The following is an 18,712-nucleotide window of genomic DNA, read 5'->3' as shown; positions in this document are numbered from 1 at the left end:
CTCTCTCTTTGTTCCCTGTCTCCTTTTCCTCGATTTCTTCCTGTTCCTTCCTCATTTTTACATTAATTTCTCTATATTTAAAATCTAACTTCACATGCCAATCTTTCCTGTCTTTTACCTTTCCCTCCCATTTGGTTATTACCCAAAATTAGAAGAGAGATTATGGTTATGAGGACAGGAACCCAAACAAATGAATAATGGAAGAATTGGCTATAGAGTCTTTCTTCTCTTCTAAGAAAGAAGAATAATTAATCAAAATAAATCAACATATTAAACCATGAGAAAATATATTTCTCATTTTGTGGCCACTATAATGATAGTACATTATCTCTTTTGAGACTGAAATCATAATCTCACTATATTGATCAAAGTTCTGAACACTCAGTTTTATTTTCCCTTACGATACAGTGCTCATCATATAAATTGGTTTGATTCTACATCACTTCATCTCAAACTTGTCCGAAATTTTCCTATTTCCATTTCATTTGACACAATATTCCATTAAATTCATATAACTAATGATTTGTTCTGACATTTTCCAATTATTATCTACTTATTTCTAGATCATTGCTATTCAAAAAGTCTGGCTGTCTATTTTATTTTTTAAAGGTTTATTTATGCCTTTGTCATTGTTTTACAGTCTTTTCCCACCCCCTTTCCAAAATGAATTTTCCTTTGTAACAAAAAAAGCAATTAAGCAAAATCATCTAACCATATCTGATAATGTATACAATATTAATTTCCATCTCTGATTGTATAACCCTCTTTGTCTCCTATTTTCTTATGCTACCTTTCCCCAGTCTTTTACTTCTCCCTCCCATTTAGAAGAAAGATTATTGTCATGAGGGCAGGAACCCCAGGGCTATCAAATATTGTCTGATATCTTCGAGAAGGTATGTTTTATTATTTCTTCTTAGGAATTTTCATTAGCTTTTTTATTATTCCTTTTAGTAAAACTACTACGATGTGTATATATTTTTCCTTAATCCTACTTATATGCTAGTTCATAAAAAATCATCCCACATTTGTCCAAATTCTTCATATTTAGCACTTTAAAATTTTTTTAAATATTCTATTTCTCATTCTTTAAAACCAATCTCCAACTGCTGAGCACCTAATTTGTTTTACTTGTTTGGTGTCACCAAGAATACTTTGTATTTTGTTGTATTTTGGATCTTTATTCTCTATCTTTACTTCCATGAAGTATGTACTCACTAGTGAGATTGCTGGGGCAAAAAGTATGTCTGGTCTAGTTATTTTTTCTTATATAATGCCTAATGGAAATCCAGAATGATGGTACTTCTTAGTTCTATCAATAGTATATCAGTATGCCTAACTATTCATAGTTCCTCCAACATTTATTGTTTCCATCTTTTTTTATCTTTGCCAATGTGCATGGTGTGAATTTTTCTTATTTGCATTTCTCTTACTATTGATGTGATAATGTATAGTTTGTAATTCTCTTGAAAATTGTGTGTTCATATCCATTGACCATTTATCTATTTGGGAATGGGTCTTGGTGCTATAAATTTGTGTCATTTCCCTAACCTCGTTATTCCTTATTCAAAAGGAACATAGGTCTTACGTGTTTGAGTAACTTGCTATCATTCACACAGATAGTAAGTAACATAGTGAAGATTTAAGCCCAGCTCCAATGTTCCACCTTTTGCTATTCACTAGTTTTATGCTCATTGAGAAGTTATTTCACCTGAGCCTCAGTGTCCTCACCTGTAAAATGATAAAGTTGTATTCAATCCTAAATTCTCTTCTGTTTCAAGGAGAGCGAGGAAGGAAAGAGAGGACAAACAGTAATGGAAAAAAGAATAGAGTGAGTAACAGAGATAAGAGATGTACAGATGAGAGGAAATTAAGAGAAGAGAAAAAGGTAAATGAGAGAGGTGATAAAAAGTAAGGATAAAGAAAGAGATCAGAAATAAAGAAACAGCAGAAGATAAGAATTGAGTCTGTGTTTAACTTTATGCAGTTCCCCAAACAAATACTTCAACATCTACACAGGGCATTCTGCTAATAAGGGAGAAATAGCTGATCAGAGAAAGAAAGTATCTGACAAAAAAGATCTAGAGGACTGAGAAATTAAGTGGATTTATTCAATTAGTCATCTATTGAAAATAATTATGTTAAATTATTAAGCCAAACCTAGGCATGTAGCTCAGTTTTATGTAAAGAAACATCATGGCACAAATGCAGGGATTTTTTTTTTTAAAACATCAATTATAAAGGGGATTTAGAAAAATGTTTCTGAAGATAGACAGCAAAATCAGCAAATGGAACTAAAATAATGCTCCAATGTCCCAAATATCCCCTCTCCAACACATGCACATATACAAATACACGATCACAGATTGTGAATGCCCATTGCACATATGTATATCCAAGGTAGGAACCTAGCGCACACAGGTACCCAGAATACACACTGACAAAGAATACACATATGACAAAGGGGACTGTACATCTCACATGCCACAAACGGTACATACAAACAATATTGAGAACACACTTTAAGTGTGCCAATATGCACAACAGCTCCTATTTTCTGAGGTACATATGAAGCAATTGGCTCTTCTTCACCAAGTTGTATAGAACAAACTGACAAAAACACAGCAGCATTTGATAGCCTCTAGGCTTCTGTTCTCATGACAATAATCTCTCTTCTAAATCTGGATAATAACCAAATGTAATGAAGAGGCAAAAGACTGGAAAGAATCTTGATATATGAAGTTAGATCCTGAATACAGAGAAATTAATGTAAAAATGAAGTATGAAATGGGCAGAAAAGAAAAATAGGGGACCAAGAGTTGTACAATGAGATGGAAATCAGTCAACCAAAAAGCATTTATTGTGTTTAATATGTGCCAGGCATTATGCTAGATGTTGACTATTTGAAGAGAAAATGTCTAGACATCCTAATGGCCAGACATTCATAACCCAGGAAACTGGGGATAGGAATGGGATTTTTATGGCTATTTTTCTGGGCCTTGTACCAAGGAGAAGAAAGAGGATGGTGGGGCAGGGGATATGAATTGAAATGACATAGGATTCAGAATTGCACTGACAAGAGTTCAGATTTTGGAACATGAAGTGACATGGAATTGAAATGACAGAGTAAGAACATGGGAAATTAGAATGATACTCATATGAGGTGATACACTTGTTATGGTAAAGAGTGGGTAAATATCCTGAAAGTCACACAGACACAGCCCTGCAATCTCAGGATAACCAATAACCCTACTCTACTCCACTGTCTCAAAGCATCCGGGGATCCCCTTATCCCTAGCGGCATGGTAACAGGAGGGTTAAATAGTGCGTGGCAGGCGGAGACGGAAGGTCTGAGCTGACGCCTAGCCAAGACAAGACAAGACGAGCTGAGCAGCGCTGAACTGAGCCTCCGCCGCCGCCCCACACTCGGGGCGCCTCCTCCTGCGCCCCGCCCGCTAGTCCCCTGACCATGCGCCTGGCCTGGCGCCCCCCGCAGCCCCCTAACCCCGCACAGCCTCTAGCCCCTCTAGTCATCCCGCAGCATCAACCACGGAGCAGGTGAGTGTGACACCCTGCAACCTCCATCCCTCATCCCAGGTGCCCAGCCTCTGTCCTTCTTGGCCCCCGTGTCCTTTCCTAGTCTCCTTTTCCAGCCCCAAATTTCCATCTGTCCTGTCCCTATTTTTTATGCTTCCATCCTTCCTTCCCCATTTGTTTCCATCACCACCATCACCACCATCACCATCATCATCCATCTACATCTGCATCTTTCATTCATCCATCTAGATAAGCATCTTTCATTCCACATTTCTTATCTCCATCCTTTATTTTCCGGCTCTCAGTTCCCAGTTGTCGCCATCCCTCTTTTCCCTCTCCTTGTCTGCATTCTCTGTCTCCCCATTCCTCCTCCCTCTTCCCATCCCTTCTCCTTCGCTCCCTTCCCTCTTGTTTTTCTTCTTTTCCTTTCATTGGCCTCTTCCCACCCACTCTTCCTCCTCGGTGTCTCCCCCCTCCCCTGTCCATCTCTGGGAGATGCTCTGTCTAGTTTGTAGTGAGAAGATGATTTGGGGATAGGGGCAGACTCCTTGGGAAGGGCCCCCCTGCCCCACCCCCTAGCTTATCTCTTGCGCACAGACCTGTTGTGCGGAGCTTGGACAGGTGGGTGGGGGATGTGTAAGACACGGAATCCGGGGGACTGCGGGGTTCCTGAAAAGGTTGGAAGGATACTAGGTGCTGGAGTTAGGATTGGGAGAATGGATAAGGAGACAGGAAAGGATGAACCCTGAGGTTTTAGCAGTCCCTCAGCCCTTCTCTGTTTCCCTGATTAGCAATCACATTCTTCCCGTCCTTCTTGGGAAAATTTGGAGGGACAATTCCTGATTCCCAAATGTTTTCTCTCCCATTTCCCTATGCTCTATCTTGTGTCTTCAGTTCTATTCCTCCTACTCCTGTCCTTTCTCCTCTTCTCTACCTTTATCTATCTCCAGCACTTTTCTGTTCTATCCTCTTTTCCTTTCCTCTATCATGTTACCATATATCTTCTGTTACCTTCCCTCTTTTCTTGCTCCCCACCCCCATCATTGTCTTTCTCTCTTCTCTGTATCTTTTACTCTCATCCATGCTTCTCTTCACTCATCATTCTCTCTTCCCTATTACATCCTTTTCTACTTATCTTTCTCTGATCTTCTCCCATCTTTCTTCCCACATCTTCTAAATCCATCTCCCCCCCAGCTGCCTCCTTTTGTGTTTTTTTTTATTTTTCTCTTCCACCCCCTTAACCATTTTTCTTTCCATCTTTCCCCCATCATCTATTATCTTTCCTGTTTGTACCCACTGGGCTACTCTACATCTCTACTAACAACCTCTTTTTTTATATATACTATTTTTCCCCTCTATCCTTCCTTATTATTATTGATGGTTATCAGGTTTTGGATTCAAACCCAGAATCAAAATTACACCATTCAGAATAGGAACATTTACTTCTGTTGGAACCAAAGTGGGATCCTACTCATGTGAGATCCTCTAGGATTCAGAGCCTAAGGGATACTACATTTTAGACTTACTCTAACTCCACCTCCCTTCAGAAAGTATCTATGATTTAGTCGATTTAACAATAACAACAAAAATTTTAGCCTACATTTTTCCATTCTCCCTTGAAAATCTGAGGCCCTAGCTATGAAGGAAATGACCTCCTAGAATATGGAGTTACAAAAGAGTTAAAGAGCAGTAAAGAAAAAAAATTACTCTTCCTCCATCCAAAGCATCTTCTCCTTCCCTTTACCATTTTCTTGGACCCCTTTCCCCTGTGTCTCATGCTCAAATGCTTACCCAGTTCTGTGCAATGAATAAAAGTCAGGGGACAGGTAGCATGACACAATGGGAAAAAATATAGGATTTAGAGTCTATAAGTACAGGCTCTACAGTATACTGCATGGTAAGTCACAACCTCTGTGACCTCAGTTTCCTCATCTGTAAATGAAAGGGTTTGATTAAATGGTCTCTGAGGTCCCTTCCTACTCTGAACCTATGAAATTCTGAGATGTGACATCCAAGTCAAGAATTTAGAAGGAGCCCTGAAAACAAGGTTTCTAGACTCTAACTGTGTGTCTCTTCTCTCCTTCAGTGAAGACTGAGAATCAACATCGTAGCTGAGGGAGACCTCAGATATGGAGGCCAGGATGTGGTAGGTACTAGACACCAAACAGGAATCCAGACACCTTATTACCTGGATCCTCTTATCACTGACCCAATCCTGGGAAGTTTCTATCTAGAGATAAAGAATGTATGGAGAGTAAAAACTATGGTTAAAATCTGGCAAGAGATTTCATCTGTTTCTCCATTACCTAACTGGTGGCAATGGAGAAATCTTTTAGAGATTACAACAGCAACAACTCTCCCTACCCCTAGATTAAGGAATGGTCTTCACCACATGCCCCCAACCCTGTGAATACAAATAGGTCCAGTTGGGAAAGAGCATTAATCTCAACTTTTTTTCTTCCTATTCCAGGTCTACACTCTTGATGTCCCATTTCCTCCCACTCTGGTCACTGCTCCTGCTGCTCTTCCCACCTCCAGTCCAGGGTTCCTCTACCTCTTCACCTCGTACCCCTTCAGCTCCTGCTCGTCCTCCATGTGCCCGGGGTGGCCCCTCAGCTCCTCGACATGTGTGTGTATGGGAACGAGCACCTCCCCCAAGCCGGTCTCCCCGTGTCTCACGTTCGCGACGTCAAGTACCACCAGATACTGCACCCCCTGCCACTCCATCTGGCTTTGAGGAAGGGCCACCTTCATCCCAGTACCCTTGGGCTATTGTATGGGGCCCCACAGTATCTCGAGAGGATGGAGGGGATCCTAATTCTGCTAATCCCGGCTTCCTGCCACTGGACTATGGCTTTGCAGTTCCTCATGGGCTGGCTACCCCACATCCCAACTCAGACTCCTTGAGACGTGGTGATGGAGATGGAATCATCCTTGGGGGAGCTCCTGCCACCCTTCGTCCATTTCTGTTTGGTGGCCGTGGGGAAGGTGAGGTTGAAAGGGCCTTCTGAGGGGTGAGGTAAGGCTGGTTAGAGAGTTCTGAATTTTGGAAGATGAAATTCAACTGGAATAGGAAAGTAAAAAGAGTCTAGAAATATAGATGTAGCTGGACAAAGTGAATTGAAATTGGGGTCACTGATACTGATGAAATTTAAGAGAGCACAGCCTTACCCCTCTCCCAAATACTTTGGGTGAATATGATTCTATAATCAGATTTATATGTAGATTATGATGATAGCTGTAGAAATAAATGGAACTGAAAAGATGAATGGTGATTTGGGAATACAGTAGATAAGAAAGCAATGAATATCCTGATAACTCCTGAAAACAGAGCGATCTATTGTCTAAAGCCTTCCCATTTTGGGATTGTGCAGATGCACTAGAGATTTGGAAAAATGGACTTGAGAGGTAGAAAAGATGATTTTAGGAAAAAGGAAGTAGGAGAGTTGTTTAAAAAAAAAAAAAGAAGACTCATAAAGGGATTTCTCAGTCTAAACATATGCACGGGAGCATACACACACATAGAAACTAAATTACCATTCTCCCCAAGGCTTCTCTAATGCTTGATCCTTTCTTAAACAGGTGTGGACCCCCAGCTCTATGTGACCATCACTATTTCTATCATCATCGTCCTAGTAGCCACTGGCATAATTTTCAAATTTTGGTAAGCTAGAGTTTGAAAAATGACTTACTGGTGGGTGAGGGACAGAAAATGTTAAAGAGGTATAGAGTAGAATAGATGACTGGGTAGGGCAAGAGAGAAGGAAAGGGGCAAATGTAAAGTAAGACCCTGAAAGGTTAGAGGTTAGGAATAGAAGGGATAGGATGGGGGTGTAGAGCAATATACCTACCTTGGAGACAAGTGAGATTTAAAACAGATTCTGCTTTCCAGAGAGACAGATAAAGTAAAAAGAATAGAAATTTTTTTTTATTTGAGACAGTATAAAGAGATGAACATATGTCCCAGTCCCTTCTTGCATCCCCTCCATGAGATACTTTAGTTGGACGATATAAAGTCTGGGAATTTCTTTTACCTCCCTCTTCACCAAAAGCCTAGACCCTTAAATCGCCATATCCTGTAAGAAAACTAAAGTTTGGAGTAGAACTTCTACTGTACCATATGATAATTTGTGGATGAGTCTTTCATACTCTATTGAGAATTATAGGATTTCAGGTTATATTAGTACTCAGTTTGAAATAGAACTAAATCACAGGACACCTGGCCAAGAAAGGAAAAGGCTTCTGACACCAATTTGGGGCTGAGACCATGTTGGAAAGGGTAAATCCATGGATTGTATCTAGGGTGAGGGGTTCCTAAATAATGATGGGGTGGTAGGGTGGGTCTGAGTGCATTCCTTCAGGGAGAGTCTTCAGAAGTTTGCAAGGAAAATATTTCTGGGTTACATCAAAACCTATAAAAAGGTTTTGATGGTAAATAGATGGTCCTTTTAGAGTCTATTGCTAGGAAGGTTTTCCAAGGACACCTAATAGGATGTTATCCTGCAGTATTTCTGGAAGGTATTGCTTGGGGAAGGGTGGGGGGTGATGACTGATGTCCTCTTTTCTTGGATCTCTACAGCTGGGACCGTAGCCAGAAGCGACGAAGGCCTTCGGGGCAGCAGGGGGCCCTACGGCAAGAAGAGAGTCAGCAGCCCCTCACTGACCTGTCTCCTGCAGGAGTCACTGTGCTGGGGTCCTTCGGGGACTCACTCACACCTACCCCTGATCGGGAGGAGCCCCACGGGGGACTCCGGCCTGTGCCCCCCCAGCCCAAGGGGGCCCCTGCTTTCCAGTTGAACCGGTGAGGGAGAGAGGGCTTTAAGGAGGGAGGGAGATGGGGAAGAAGTTTGGAGTAGAGGGTCCGTATGAGGGACAGAGGGTGGGGAATGAGGAAACTTCTCAGGAGCTGTGAATCTTTTCCTAGGGAAGGGGGGCAGTGGGTGGGTGGATTGTGGAATATGTCTGACTGGGCTTGGTCCAGGGCTCTTTCATCTTTTCTCTTAACCCACCTCTAGATCTCTTTCCCACCTGAAGGGGTGAGACTACATTATCTCTAGGTCCCTTCTAGTTCTAACATTCTATAATTTTATGAACTCTGAGCCTATGACTCTATTGCCCAATCCAATCCAACAAGTGTTAATTATGCTCCTTTAGCTATGACACCATCCCATTAGTTCTGGCCTCATGCCTTTGGTTCTGACTCTCCCTTTTTACTTTTGACTCCACCCCTCTCCATACCCCTCTCCCCTTCCCCCTACTGACTCCACCTGTCTTTGGCCAAGGCCTCCAGTCCCTAACTCAGCCCTATCCCTGTGTCCCTGACTTTGCCCTTTCCCTCTTCCCCTTAGGATCCCCCTGGTGAATCTGTGACGCCCCTCAGTGGTGGGGTCCAGCCAAGCAGAAGCCCATGGGGCCTACACAGCCACCATTCCGCTGGGGGTGGGGCAGCTGTGGTGAGCTGGGGCCCCAGATGCTGCTGGCAGAGGACCCCTGCTCCTGTTCTTGCACACCCATTTTCTCGCACACTCACCTGGCCCCAAAGGAAGTCACCCCGCTCACATCCCATAGATAGGGCTCCTTTCCCACGAAGCCCTTATGCACTCACACACTCACCTCCACACCAGAACAGTATTGCACACTTGTACAGATAGTTTTTTGCACTCACCCTCTTCCACATCTATTACTAATCTCTTGCATTCTATTTCCCCCTGGTACCACTCAGTCTTCATTCATCCCTTTTTTAAAAATATTCTCATCTCCATCTGACCATCTAATTGGCCATACTCTCATACACATACACTCTCCCACATATATTAACTCTCTTACATATCCACTCTGTTGTTACATTGAGTGGCCTGCACATGCTCTCTTGCACACTCACTTAGTTTTGTGGCCCCTGCATGCTGCCCTACAAGTGGGGAGGGGGTGAGCTTTGGGGGCTTCCAGTGCCCTTAGTTTTCACTGCCCTAATCCACCCAATGTCTTGTGTTTCCTGTCTCTCCCTCCCTAGTTGTCCTAACCCATTCCCACTCAGGCGCTCTTACCACTCTGTGGTCTTCTTGATGGGAGGGAGGGGAGGGCAATGAAGCCCCAACTCTTGCCCTTTACAATACTGCTAAATTCTGGTATCTAAAAGGGTTATAGGGTAGTCACCTCCTGAGCCCCTGGAGAAGCTCCCGAGTCACTTCCGTCTTGCTAATGCCAGCTGTCTCTGTCTATGTGTCAATCCCTCTGGATATCAGAGTCCCCCTAAGCCAGCTCTTTATTAAGCGAGTGGCCTCACTAATTCAGCCGAGGCTTTGTAGGAAGCAAAGTCAGTAGGCTTAAGGCCATTGGGCACTCTGCCCCCCCCAATACCCATGACTATGCCCTTCTTACTCACCCATTCCTTGTCTCTCTCACTCTGCCTTCCCCCCCCCCTTTTCTTTCTACCTCTATCATTTGCCCTTCCTTCCCCTTTCCTTTGCTTCCTCTCTGAGCCTATTCTGTTTTTCTTTCCATTTTTCTCTTCTCTTCCTCTCCTCCTTTCCTTGCCCCTCTTGGCCCCCTATGCTGTGATATATATTTTTGTATTATCTCTCTTTCTTCTTGTGGTGATAATCTTTGATTCTCGTGGGATGTAAGTTTCAGAATTTTAAAATAAAACCTTTGCAAAATATTCAAGCCCCCTACTTCTGCCTTGTGACCCCTGTTGAGAGGAATGGGTAATGGGAGAAGGGAAGAGAAAGACAGGTGGAGGAATCCCTAGCACCTGTATCTGACTAGAAGGTAAGTCTAATTGGGGTCTCAATCTTTAATTCTTGAGGGAAAGGGAGGGAGAGGAGAGGACAAGCAGCCATGAATGAGAAAAATCTGCCTATCTTCCAATAAATGTACAAAGAAATATAGTGGGGAGGAGCAATGTGGTATCATGCTTAGCTGGTTTTAGATTCGGAAAGATTTGAGTTCGACTATTGAAGTATGTCTGTAACTCTAGGCAAGTCACTTGCCCTCTCAATGCCCCAGGCCACTCTATGTGGCTGAGCAGGCGATAACTTTCATTGATTAGTAAAATTTCCTCTCTAAGAGTTTGTTTTATCACTGAAGTACATTGCCCACCCACCTCTTCCCCCCAAAAAAAAGAAAGAAAAAAAAAGAGCCAGCAAGATAGCCAAAGATTTAAGGCAAAAGGAGATGGAAAGAGAAGGTTAAGAGAGTAGACAAAGAAAAGGAATTTTTAAAGAACATTAGAAACAAAAAGAAGTGGGAGAGTGGAGAGGGGGAGGGACAACATCTTGATGGTTCGTCTGGGGCCTTCACACCACCTCCTTAGAGCTATCTAATGTTGCATTAGTGTGCCTGTGTTTAACTCTACTGGGCTCCCCTGACTCCAGCATTTCTCATGGAAGGCCCTAAGTAGAAGCTCTGCGGTAGGGTGTGTGAAAGGGAGAGGGAGAAGGGTGGAAGCTGACAGGGTTGGGTGGAAATAGGGGAATTCAAAACCCCAGGTTCTGTGTTTGTGCCAACAGCACCCAGGCTCCTTGCCACCCCTCCAGTGCAGACATCAGCTTCTCCATGTTGCTAGGCACTGTTGCCATGGTTTCCGCACAGTACTTGTTTCTCCCCCTATTTCCTACCCTCAGCCTCCACCCTGAAATGGGATAGCTTCAGGGTGTGTGAAAATAGTTTCAAGGAAGGGTATCTGGGTCCCCCGAGAGACTATATGTATATCCATGTGATAGTATATAAAAATAGAATTAGACATGTATTCTCTGGCATGATTGTGTGCTGATACATTCATAGGTCACATCTAGGAAAATTACTAGCACAAATTGGGTAGGTACAGATTCATATAAGTGTGGAACAAGATTATCTACAAGTGATAAAGAGGAAAATGTGATATGGGGTGGTATAGGGAAGCAGCGGACCAAAACACACAGAAATGTGGAGAAAACAACTCTCTAGAGGAAGGAGTCAATGAAGTGAAAACAGAAGGGATCAGACACAATGTTAGCATCAGCACTGGCAGAGAAAACCAGAACCAATGTAGAAAGAATATGGAGGGATGTGGTGAAAAGACAGGGAGGAGAAAGTGGAAACTCCAAACAAATCTCTTGATCTCCACTTCAAGCCCAAGGCAGATCTTTCATTTTATTTTATTTTTTTTTGACAGCTCTAATTGTTAAGTTTTTCTTTATGTTAAATTAACATCTCCTTCCCTGTAACTTCAACGTATTGATCCTGGTTATACATTTATAGCCCAAGCAGAATATGTGCAATCCCACTTCCTGGTTAACCCTTCAAATACCAGAAGAAAGTGATCATGTTCTTTCCCCACCTCATACTATAACTTTTCTTCTCTGGGTTAAATAATCCCCTATTCCTTCAGCCAATTTGAGAATGGGTTCCAAAGAGATACCAAATGAAGTGATAAGACAGAGAAACTTTAGAAATAGTCTTCCCCTGTAAATATGACATAGGTACAACAATCAGAATGCTAATGGTTTATTTTATAAATGTGAATGTACTTTTTTAAAAAATAGCCTCTTAATTGGTCTCCTTGTCTCTAGTCCCTACCTTTTCTAATCTGTCTTCCATACTGCTGCCCAAATAATCTTCACTTAAAAACTTTAATAGCTTCCATTGCCAACCAAATAAACCTGATTCCCACATTGGAAGTTCATTACAATCTGGATCCAATTTACCTTTAAGCTTTATCTTACACTATTCCCCTTTACTTATACTGAGCTATACTGATCCTTCCCATTTATCTCCTGCTTTCTTCTATCACCATGCCTTTGTTCTTACCAGCCACTATTCCTGGAAGAGATTTCTCCATCTCCTTCTCTGTTTTTTGAAGGCCCTTCCTTCTTTCTAGGCTCAATTTAGAAGCTACTTCTTCCATGAAACATTCCTGGAAGACTTTCCTTTTCATTGTTCCTCCCCAATCCTCAAAGTAAAAATGATCTCTCTCTGCTTGAGTTTTTTTCCTAAGCTTTTGCCCATTTTGCCTCTTCTTTTCACTTATCAGTTAGTTCTCTTATTTTTTCTATTAGATTTTTAAGTTTCTTGATAGTAAAGTTTAAATTAGTTACCATTTGTATCTGCAAAACCTAACCTTAGCCTGTGCATCAAGTAGATATCTGACACTGTTGGTTGGTATGATCAGGGCAGAAGGCAATGGTACTATCACCTCCATATACCTCTTAAAGCAGTCTAAGATCTCATAAGTTTTCTTGACTCATATCACACTGCTGACTCACATGGAGTCTGAATTGTTAAAACATCCAGATCTTTTTCAGAAGGATTGTTGTCTAGTCATATTCTCCACATCTTGTACTTGTGAAGGTGATTTTTTTAACTCAAGTGTAACATTTTACACCTCACCTTATTAAATTTCATTTTATTAGACTTAGCCCAATGTTCTATTCTAATTTCCTGGGATCCTTACTATGGTTCAGTGTGTTAGCTTCTCTCCCAGCTTTGGGTCATCTGCAAATTGATACTCCTTTATCAAAAATCTTTGATAAATATGATAAATAGCACAAGGCCAAACTCAGATCCCTGATTCACTCCAAGGGAAACTTACTCCCAAGATGATACTAAGCACTCTTTGAGTCTGGTCATTCAGCAAGTTTAAAATACACATAGCTGTACTATTTTTAGGCATATATCTCTTCCATCTTTTCCATAAAAATAGTGATACTTTGTCAAATGGTTTGTGAAAATCAAGATTACTCTATCTATAGCATTCTCCAAAGGAAATAAGGTTTCTTTTTCTTTTTAAAAATATAGCACTGTCATTTAAGAATATAAACCTCCTTTAGCTCTATCGAACTGAGCTCTTCTCTGTAGCAAACAAAAGTCGTCAAATAAAAAAACCAACAAAAGAACCACTTCTGACTATATGCAACATTCTGCACTTACAGGTCCCATTCTCTTTACCAAAAAGAGAGGAATGCTTAGTCTTCTCTAGATTCAAATTTGGTCGTTACCAACATTCAGTCATTTGGCTTAGTTTTAGTATATTTTTCATCGATGTTATTGTAAGCATTGTGTATATTGTTCTTCTGAGTCTACGTATGTCATTGTGAATCATTTTTTTTTTTGTGAATGTGAATCATGTGAAAAGTTTTTTCATATCTCTTTATATTCTTCATATTCACCATTTCTTATATGATAATAATTATTCATTACCCTTATATACCACAATTTGTACAATTATTCTTCAATGAATGGATGCCTACTTTTTTTCGATTTTTTTTTTCTAATCACAAAAAAAGTGCCACTACGAATTTTTAAATTATATGAGACTCTTCTTTTTGTCTTTCAGCTCCTTGAGCTATATGTTCAAGAGATCTCCAGGTCAAAACATATGAATAGTTCTAGTCACTTTTCAAACATAATTCTAAACTAATGTGATTTCAGAGTAGTTAGATCAAAACACAGATTTACCAGCTATATGTTGTACTACGCATGCCTTTCTGTAGTCTTTCCAACCCTGATTATTTCTTTCTTTTGTCATCTTTGCCAATTTGCAGGGTATTGAAAGCTCAGAGTTGCTTTAATTTGCATTTCTCTTATCAGTAATTTGAAGCGATCTTTTATGTGGTTCTTAGTAGCTTGCAGTTCTTTTGACAACTGTTAGTTCATAGTCTGATATTGAGGAATTTATGACCTGTTCTTGATAAATTCATGCTGACTTTTTATGATTCCGAATTATTTTTCTGGATTCCATTCCTTGGTATTGTATTCTATATCTATAGTTTTCAAAATGCACCACCTAGTACTGTGCTAGGCATTAAATGAGATAAAAAGATTAGAAAGGATACATCCTCTGCTTTCTTGAAGATTATATTCTTTTGAGGAGTATGACATATATATATATATATGTGATTGTAATACACAATAGATTTATAGGGAAAATAGATGATTGTGAAAAATTTAAGAAGTGGAGGATGGAAGATAACGAATCTCCTAACAGACTAAGATTAAGATAATCTTTATTCAGAGAAGTAGGAGTTATTATTATCAAATTGTCTGTATCTTCTTTATCCTGGTCAGTATTCTTAAAATGCTAAGCTCCAATACATCTTTATTTACATATGAACTTACTTGCTATTCTTTCTTTTGCTTTCTATTTCTGGCTTTCTGATCTTTCTACTGGCTCTCACCCAAGTCTGGAATTGGATTCCTCCTCAATTCAGCTTTATAGAAACTTTGGTTCCTTTTAAAGCATAACTCAATTAATCAAGCAATCAAAAAACATTTATTAAGCATTAAGCACTCAGTCCTCACATTCTATGAAATCAACCACAGAGAACACTTGGCTGTCTTCAAATGATAACGCAATACATCACTAAACATTTATGTGCCAGGTACTACGCTAGATGCTGGAGATGCAAAGACAAAAATGAAACACTCCCTTCTCTCAAGGAATTTACTTTCTTGGGAGAGAACAATGTGTACAATTACATATAAATGAATAAATTTTCAAAAATACAAGGTAGTTTAGTGAGGAAAGGTACTAGGTAGATATATGTGGGGGAATCAGCAAAGGCTTAAAGGAGTTGGTTTTTGAGCTGAGTTTTAAAGGCAGTGAAGAATTATATGAGGTAGAGGTGCAGTGGAAGTGTTCCATGCTTGGAACACAGTACAAGGGCATGCAAAGGAAGATGAAGTTCCTTGTATGAAAAAAGGAGCAAAAAGAGCAACAAAGACCAGTATAACTGTACCATAGAATGGAAAGAAAAGAAAAAAGTAAAACTGGAAAGATAATATGGGACCAGGTTATAAGAACTTATACTTGATCCTAGACACAATAAGGAACCCCTACAGTTTATTGAATGTGTGTGTGTGTGTGTGTGACATCACTGTTAGCTATATAGAGGATGTTATGGAGATAGAGATGGCAAAAAGGCAGATTACATATAGGGCTCTCTCTCTATATATATATATATTATATTATGTATAATATATATGATATATATATTATGACTTTAAGATAATGATAGGGCTCTGAATTTAAGAGAATAAAGAATGATGGTACCCATAACAGACATACCAAAGTCTGGAAGGGCAAGGGTTTGATGGGGAATGATAGGTTCTGCCTCTGAACATGATGAATATGAAATATCAATGTGACATCCGGTTTGAAACGTTCAAATTGATGATGTAGGATTTGAGCTCAGGAGAGAAATTAAGGTTGGATTTATAGATTTGGGACTCATTTGCATATGGATGATAATTAAATCCATGTGAATTCATGATATCAGTGTAGAGAGAGAAAAGAAGGCCCAAGAGAGAGCCTGGAGTGCACCCCCAGTTAATAACTGTCTTATGGATGATGACCCAACAAAGGAGATTGAGGAAGGACTAAAAATGTAGAAGTAGGAGAAAGTAGTGTTATAAAAACCCAGAGAAGAGAGTATCCAAGAAGAGAGGGGTGGTCAACAGTGTCAAAGGATGCAGACAAGTCAAGAAAAAAAGAGAAAAAGACCATCAGATTTGATAATTAGGAGATAATTGATAACTTTGAAGATAATTTTAGTTTAATAAGCTTTTTTTTTTGTTATTGACCAGTCATTTTAATGGGATCTGACTCTTCAATAACTCTATTTAGAGTTTTCTTGGCAAAGATATTGAACTGGTTTGCCATTTCCTTTTCCAGCTCATTTTATAGAGGAGGAAACTGAGGCAAAGAGTAAGGTCATTTGCTCAGGGTCACAAAACTAGTGTCTGTGATTGAATTTGAATTGAGATCTTCCTGATTTCAGGTCTAGGATTCTATCCATTTCATTTGCTAGCTGCCTAATTAACTTAGAAAGTCAAATGGCAAAGGGCTAAGAAATTCATGAGAGGAAAAGGAATTGGTGAGGAAAGGCCATCTCCTAGAAGCAGAGGACAATGGAAAGAGGCTTTGTGGTGGGGGAAAAAAGGTACAGAAGAGGAAGCTTACAACCCCCCCCCCCCCCGCCCCCATCCCCCTCATGGAAGAAAAATTGTCTTCTCTGACCACTTTTCTCTGATTCAAGATTGCTGATACCTTCTCCCCCCCAGTACTCTAGCTCTCTTTTCAGTTGAATTCTTTACTATTCAATCACCTTAAGCAAAACATTCACCTAAACATGACATTTCCTTGTCAGAATAACTAAAAGTTTACACCATTGCTGCTTCTGCTGTCTGCAGTCTCAACTGTGCTGCTGCCCAGCCTAATCACTGCTGCAAGAGATTTGAAACGTATCTCAATTTCCAGTTACACAAATGCCTGGCCCTCAAAGTCATTTCCTATTCATTTCTATGGCAGCCAAAGCTTCCTACCCAAGTATCTTTCTCCAGCCCTGGAAATATCTAAATCGAAAATGAGAAGGGGGTAGGGAGAGGGGAAAGAAAGGGAAAGTGATTCATGCTCCTCAGCACAAACCTAGTCCCTCTCTAGGTTTTGCTAGGGACTTAACTGTTCCCCCTTGAAACCTCCAACACAGACCTTAGCAAAAGGAAGACAATCACCAGCTTTTTAGGAATCTAAAAAAGACAACAGTGCAATTGACAGACATTCCACTGTTTTGCCTCCAGTCCCCAAACTACTCCGGACCTTTTAGCAGATGAAAATTCAGAATTAAGAAAACTGCTGTGGATCCCCATTACATTTGTATATAGTGATGTGAGATAATTACATTTATTACTGATGTAATAATTCTTACAAAACTTTACATCTTTATAATGTAATATGCTCTCTGTTTTGCTGTATTCGTTTTACATGTTTTTGGACTGAGTTCATAAGATATTGACACATTATAATTTAATAGGAAGCCACGCTTTTATCTGGATATAAAGCATAACTTTAATAAATAGCTCATTTCTAGCCTTGCTTATAGGTTTCCTTTTAAATTTTATTTTCAGCTCTGAATTCTTTCCCTTCTCCCCTTTCCTCCAATCCCCACATTGAGAAAGAAAAACAAAACCTGTCACAAACATAATCAAACTAATAACTTCAATGGATTTTAAATCAAGCCAATTCCAAGTCACTGAAGCATGTTTCTCTCTGTCTTGGATAAATTCCTTATCATTTTATTTTTAGGGAATTCTTATATTTCTGGAACAAATTAGCTTCTCAGTACATTAATACATTTGCCGGCATTCATCATTCCTTCATTGTAGTTATCTCCAGGTATTACAAGTCCAATAAAGTTAAAAAAAAAAAAATCCAAAATTTGAGGAGCAGGGAAAGAAAGTGTGATGAAGATACATATTTTGCAGGCTTATCTGAATTTCTGATATAAAGCTTTTAATAAAAAAGTAAGCTTCAGGGGGGGAAAAAACTCCCCAATCTTGAACTATCTTTGTATTGTCTTGGCTACCATGAGCAGTTTTTAATTCATAAATAATAATAACAGTTTTTCCTCCCCTGGTATTTTGTTGTTCCTGCAATTTTGAAAAGGTTATGCCACATTGTAGAAGAGTCAGTAAAAAAATCCTTCCAGTTGCCAGAGGTCTCCGAAGGTTTTGCACATTTTTTAGGACTTAATCAGGTTATTTTGCAGCAATACTTTGTTAGTTCTCTGCATTGTTTTCTTAAAAAAAAAATCTTCTGTGTTTCAGTACAATTGATTCTGTTTCATTAGGCCTTGAATTATCATTGCAATACATTATTTCTCTATGCAAACAGTGGCTGAAATAGCTCTTAATAGTCACTGAAATGTGCTTTTTAAGAATGACTTTTTTTCAAGTTTCTATTTAAAAAAAAAATCACAGAATTAAAAGCACAATAAAAGAAAGCTATGAAATACGGCTATGTGGCACCAAATCTTGGACTCAAGTCTCAGAGAACCAAAATGGGTGGGTGGGTGGAAAGCCGATTAGTCAGAAGTTGTCAGCCGGGAGCACAGAGGCCTGATCACACCAAGACCACTCCATGAGTCGCAGTCCACATTATACTCTTACAACAGAATGGAAGCTCCTTAAAGGCAAAAGTTGTTTCTTTTTTCTTTAAACTCCTACCTTCTAGTACAGTGTCTTGAATGCTGTTTGTGTAGTATTGAACTGAAATAACATCCTCGCCCTTTAAGGCACTATTTCCCCCCTCCCCCTCCATTTACCTTAGAAGGACTGCTTCATAATTCATGAGACCAAGATCCTCCCTCCTTCAACCAAAAGTCCCACCCCTCCCCCAAAAGGCCTCCTGGGGATAGTGAATTCA

General features: G+C 40.1%; 1 protein-coding gene across 1 annotated transcript; it reads left to right on the top strand.

Annotated features, from left to right (window-relative positions):
• The first annotated feature begins 3,312 nt into the window (after positions 1 to 3,312).
• On the top strand, positions 3,313 to 10,192 carry PIANP (PILR alpha associated neural protein). Its single transcript, XM_051961643.1, has 6 exons — positions 3,313 to 3,555; positions 5,621 to 5,680; positions 6,005 to 6,522; positions 7,117 to 7,198; positions 8,114 to 8,335; positions 8,883 to 10,192. Exons 2-6 carry the CDS (start codon positions 5,664 to 5,666, stop codon positions 8,902 to 8,904), a joined length of 861 nt encoding a protein of 286 aa, XP_051817603.1. The 5' UTR covers positions 3,313 to 3,555; positions 5,621 to 5,663; the 3' UTR covers positions 8,905 to 10,192.
• Positions 10,193 to 18,712: the final 8,520 nt, after the last annotated feature.

This window comes from Antechinus flavipes, chromosome 5 (assembly GCF_016432865.1).
Source record: "Antechinus flavipes isolate AdamAnt ecotype Samford, QLD, Australia chromosome 5, AdamAnt_v2, whole genome shotgun sequence".
NCBI classification, from domain to species: Eukaryota; Metazoa; Chordata; class Mammalia; order Dasyuromorphia; family Dasyuridae; genus Antechinus; species Antechinus flavipes.
Note: the sequence above shows the minus strand (reverse complement) of the source record. Positions and strands in the feature narration are given on the sequence as shown.

Bases quoted from the DNA above. Each gene is read 5' to 3' on its own strand.
- PIANP (XM_051961643.1), top strand. The intron at 6,523-7,116 runs GTGAGGTTGAAA...TTTCTTAAACAG, and splicing joins GTTTGGTGGCCGTGGGGAAG to GTGTGGACCCCCAGCTCTAT. The intron at 7,199-8,113 runs GTAAGCTAGAGT...GGATCTCTACAG, and splicing joins GGCATAATTTTCAAATTTTG to CTGGGACCGTAGCCAGAAGC.